This window comes from Loa loa (genome assembly GCF_000183805.2).
Source record: "Loa loa unplaced genomic scaffold supercont3.315, whole genome shotgun sequence".
Classification (NCBI taxonomy): Eukaryota; Metazoa; Nematoda; class Chromadorea; order Rhabditida; family Onchocercidae; genus Loa; species Loa loa.
In genome coordinates this window covers 56,339-61,324 of record NW_018108495.1, presented here as the reverse complement: position 1 = coordinate 61,324, position 4,986 = coordinate 56,339, and the positions used below count along the sequence as shown (strand labels likewise).

Genomic DNA, 4,986 nt, shown 5'->3' with positions numbered 1-4,986 from the left:
GAGGAGATAAGTTATCTTTTATCTGATCGATAATTGGTAGTTGCACTCCAAACTTCAGAAAAAAGGTGCTCAAAAGTCAATACTATTTGAATAAAAATTGAATATTTTTAAAATAGAAATGGAATATAAAAGTGCAAAATTAAGAGGGAAGAAAGGACAACAGTGGGAAGAGCGGAGTGGAAAAAGAGAAACACTACAGGATAGAACAAAATAAAATGGAATGTTTTTAAGATGAAAAAAAAAACCATGATGAAGTGAATAGCAACAGCATATAAAAAAATAGCTTTTAATTTTGATCTCAAAATAATTATAATCTTAAAAAATCAAAAAATTGCAGAAATTCAAGGAATATGAAGTCATTGCAGTTGTCACACATAATTAAATTGATCTGTTCAGAATAAGAAACAATATTTCAGAAAAACTTTTTAACAATTACGCAAAATAAGTCAAATACCTACGTGATATATATCACTACAAAAATGGAATCATCTAAAATTTTTGAAACAAAATCAAACCAAAATCTCTGCGAACCTAAACGATAACTCATTTTTTCTACAGTTTCAATTGCTTCTTCTGTACGTGGCGAGCAAACGTCTTCGCGACTAACAGTGGAAAAACAAGTGTCGCATCAGCGTATATCTTAACCGGTCTACACTCACTCCTGATCTTACCCCAACTTACGGCTTCATCCGGACGAGCACCCGAATCACTGCCATCATATTCCTAAATAAAATTTGGTCAATAAATCTGATAAAGTAAAATCCGAACAGAAAAATCAAATAAAATCAATATCCGAAAACCGTCTTATTAACAAGACGTTCATAATATTTTGGAACATGATAAGAGGAAAATTTCAGTAAATTCGTCGGAAAAATTAGTTAGAAATTCCAGAATAAAATCCAAAAATTCAAAAGACCTGGCCAGTATTCACATATACAGTGTAATCAGAACCATTTCGCATGAGATTAGCATTATTGATATGGTGTTTCATAACACCGCCACCAAGAAGTATTACACCGGTACGGTATGATCGTACTGCCATCGTGTTAATATGACGCAAATCCTGACGGGAGGAAGAAGACTTGAGATTTAGTTGAAATGGATTTAATCATATAAGTATATCCCACTTTTTCTTTCAGTATAACTTGTTAGATATATATAAGGATAGAAAAATCAAACGTTAAAGACCGACAAACCTCTACGATGTCCAGCTTAATTCCACCATTCCTGAATGAATGAAAATACAGCATATCACCAATTGAACCATCAGTTAATGCAGGACTGAAAATAGGGATCCGATTTCGGTGAGCCCAGTAGCAGATTGATCGTTTGTCATTGATTTCAGCACCAAGCCTATCGATAAGTTTCGATGGAGTCCATGAGAAATGATTATTTTTTGTTCCAGTTCACAGTTATCTAGGATAGGCATTAGCCATTCCTCAAACTGACAGTAATTATCATTTGGTATGATAATATTACCAGCTCTGCAATCGTCATGAACATTTATGTTATGAAAAATTTTCTTTTTTCTTGCAGAATTGCATGTTGCATACAAAAAAGTTAGATTATCGTTAACTTTCTCCCTTAAAAGGCATTCATTTCTCAAAGAAGAACTGATAAAGAAGTATTACGAATGTTTCAAAATCTAAATAATCGCATCTGTCATTTAACAAATTATCCTTGAAAGCAATTTTTACATATAAATATTTGATTTAAGAAGGAAATTCACATCATAAAATAAACAAAAAATGTCAGTGGTTAAGAAAATTCACGGGAAGAATATGATCGACAGGTGATAATTAGAAGTTAGAAATCACCAGGAAGAAATGGAAAATCAGAGAAAAAGATCAAAAAAACGCTGAAAATTGTCACATATTTATTCATAGTGAATTAAATCTAAACAACCTGTTCAATCCATTATGACGCAAAGTCTTCCCATCAAGATCAAATGCACCCAGATATGAAGGTGCCAGACATTTGATCAAGTCTTCTTCGACACCACCAGCACTCGTTACAATGCAGTCCACCAAATCATGTTCAACTAAGTATCGGATACTCTTAAAATGAAGTCCAAATCAGGGCAGCACATGTTACTGAGCATGCATACTGTATGAGTGGAAACACTTAGGTTGATATATTACGCTTAGAATGTTAAAGAAACATTGAGGGTAATTTTAGTCACCACATGATTATCTAACAACGAAAGGTTCTCGAAATCAAGTATTTAAGATTCTGAACAAAAGCACTTTTAAAGTATTGAATATGTCCAAGAAGTCTTTGAATTCTACCTGACCTTTTCAAAGGCTGTAATGTAAACTATAGTTTGGAAAAATTATAGAAGAAAAAAAACTCCAAGGAACATACTTCTCGAACACCTGAAGTAACTAGATTACTTGTATAACCAAGGAATATTGTGCATGCTCTTTTTTGTTTCCCCTCCGGATACGGTAATGTATGATCACCTTCAAACTGTTCTTCGCGCACCGTTAACATCGTATTTATTTGCTAAAAAGTTAATTTTATTAAAAAAAAATAAAATATCAGATAATCAGATAACCTAGTTAATTTTTCAGGTTATCTGAGCGAAGATAAAATCTTTTTTAAGAAATAAGTAAAATTCACAATATAATATACCTTAACTGATATATTCATCAAATATCTGCGAAGTATGACATTATACAATGTGGAACAATGTGGTAAAGAATCACAGCGTATATAAGTCATATAAGTTATTTGCATTATATTGCATAACTTATTACTGATTAGCACTACTCTTCCTTTCTCATCATGAACGCTTCCGGTTACATACCAACCTGTACAGCTTGAGCAAAATGTGACGCCTGGAAACCAGTAGACATGTAACAGTCTAATAAAGTATCATAATTAATTCCTTCATTGAAATCATAGCCTTTAATTATAGTAGAATCTGTTGGCATCGGAGATGACTTCTTCAGAACAGATATTTCAGCTATATGAACGTCAGATTTACAACCACCATTATCCATGTTGCGATAACACCTGGAAGTGAACAATGTTTAAATTCGACAAAACCCCAATTAACACCAAAACTTTTATCTCAAATAAGGCTCCGTAGCCGAATCAACTCATAATTGTAGCATAATGTGTGTGTGATAAGACATGTCCATTCAGTCCATTTACAATATCTACAATTCCTTTCTTTTTTTCTATCCATCTTTCTCCACTTCTTCTTTTGATTGTTCTAACAAATAATTATATGTGAGTTGCGTCGTTTGGAGCACAAAAAAAGAAAATCAAATGAAAAAATTGATAATGATATTTCTTTTATTTAATCAGAACACATTATGTCAATGCAACAGAAGTTTTAACATACTTAAAATGGGAAATTTTATTTGGAAAACTTGATAATATTAAGAAAAAACACAACATTCGAACCTTCAATAAACAAAAGATGCACAATGGTAGCGCATACATAGAAGGCAAACTAAAATCACTATCACTGATTACGAGTACATTTGGCAGCCTCTTCGGTTAATTCCTCCTCGTTTTCAACCAAGTACAAAATGTCTGCTAATGTCTGCTCGATATACATTTCACCAACTCTTTCACACATTCCACGAGCTCCAGGCGGTACTGGATATCGAAATGAAGGACCGAAATTGCATCGAACTGTAGCACCTTGAAATAATGAGACTGCAGGATAGTAGAAACCAGCATAAATATCCGTGAAAGCAATTCCACAACTCTTGCCATTCCGGTAGAACTCAATCTGGAAAAAATGGTTCTTCAAAAAATTCGGAAGCAAATTATTTTCAACTTGATAAAACTGAAATCAAAAATGACCGGGTGCCATGCCATAAAGAACTGAAAATTTCAGCTCTTCAAACTTCTTAACAAAATGTGACTGGGAAAAGAAAGTAATAGTGAGAGCCAATTCCAATAAATTTAACTTATGAAAGGAAATGTTAATCTATTATTCAACCCGTAGCTGTAGTAGCTAAATTTTTGTTTTATTAACAGAACCTATCAAGACGTGAAATAAAGCTCAATATCTTAAAATATATGAATTTTAATTAAACGACAATCGAAACAGCAATAGATAATAAGTAGGTACTCTTAATTCTACTGTTAAAAATTCATTAAACCAAATTAATAGAAATACGAACCCAGCTTCCAGGTGCTGGTTTTAAACTTTTTAGTGCAGCAGATACGTCATCCTTTTCCTCATAAAAGTAATTGTGTTTGAAATTGATTAAAGGCAAATTTTTGTAGGAAGGTGGCAAATAAATCGATGAAGATGGCAAATTTTCCACAGAAGTAAAATCATATTCCCTGTCGGCCGGGCAAGGTGGTAGCGATATCAAACATCCCAGGACGTCACCTTCTTTAAAACCACCGTCCGAGTAGTGTCTACCCTGAAATTTGATACGAGTAATTTGAAGGTTGAAAAATTCCTTCCCTCATCAACTTTTTCATTTACTCAAAGCAAATAAATGTGTGAATCAAGACTTGAAATTTGAAACACCTACTTTTGCTTGGTGAAATATTGTGCCTTTATGACTTCGCCAAGCATAAGATAGTTGTGTATAGCCAACACATGCTTGTATCGGTGCTGAAAGTATGATTCCGAATCAATAAAGTTTCTTTTTTCAATGACTTATAACTATTTTGAGAACTCATAAACCAAGGCTTTCGAGTACCTACCCAAAGCCTGGCTCCAACCGATCCTTATATGTGAACCTGGTGGTTGCGCCGTAAAAACCACTTCAAAATACCAAGTACCATGGGAAACCGAGTGAGTAGCTCGAGCGACACTGTAACCTTCAAAACCGCTCACGGATAACCGATCTTCGGACAATTTCAACTAAAAAACCAATCTGCAATTTATCGGGATCAAATAAAAGATATAGAGATTTTCTAAAACTATTGCACGAGTAACAGACTGTAATGACGTCCTTTAGCTGAACTACTTATTTATAATTTCTGGACTTCCACTCTAGGAAAAGT

General features: G+C 33.6%; 2 protein-coding genes across 2 annotated transcripts in view; both read right to left on the bottom strand.

The window, feature by feature from the left end:
* Positions 1–3,005, bottom strand: part of LOAG_12575 (deoxyhypusine synthase) — a gene marked incomplete at its 5' end in the record, with an annotated part of 4,398 nt that extends 1,393 nt beyond the window's left edge. Inside the window, 6 exons of the mRNA XM_020448562.1 lie at positions 532–723; positions 917–1,063; positions 1,197–1,353; positions 1,906–2,057; positions 2,365–2,505; positions 2,814–3,005. Coding sequence (XP_020301306.1) covers positions 553–723; positions 917–1,063; positions 1,197–1,353; positions 1,906–2,057; positions 2,365–2,505; positions 2,814–3,005 — 960 coding nt within the window. The 3' untranslated portion in view covers positions 532–552. The remainder of the gene's footprint in view (positions 1–531; positions 724–916; positions 1,064–1,196; positions 1,354–1,905; positions 2,058–2,364; positions 2,506–2,813) is intronic.
* A 332-nt stretch (positions 3,006–3,337) lies between these two features.
* The window catches only part of LOAG_18446 (SPRY domain-containing protein), a 5,287-nt gene continuing 3,638 nt past the window's right edge, over positions 3,338–4,986 (bottom strand). The window contains exons 10-12 of the mRNA XM_020451105.1: positions 4,509–4,591; positions 4,146–4,394; positions 3,338–3,748 (exon numbers count right to left, since the gene is read on the bottom strand). Coding sequence (XP_020305143.1) covers positions 3,476–3,748; positions 4,146–4,394; positions 4,509–4,591 — 605 coding nt within the window. The 3' untranslated portion in view covers positions 3,338–3,475. The remainder of the gene's footprint in view (positions 3,749–4,145; positions 4,395–4,508; positions 4,592–4,986) is intronic.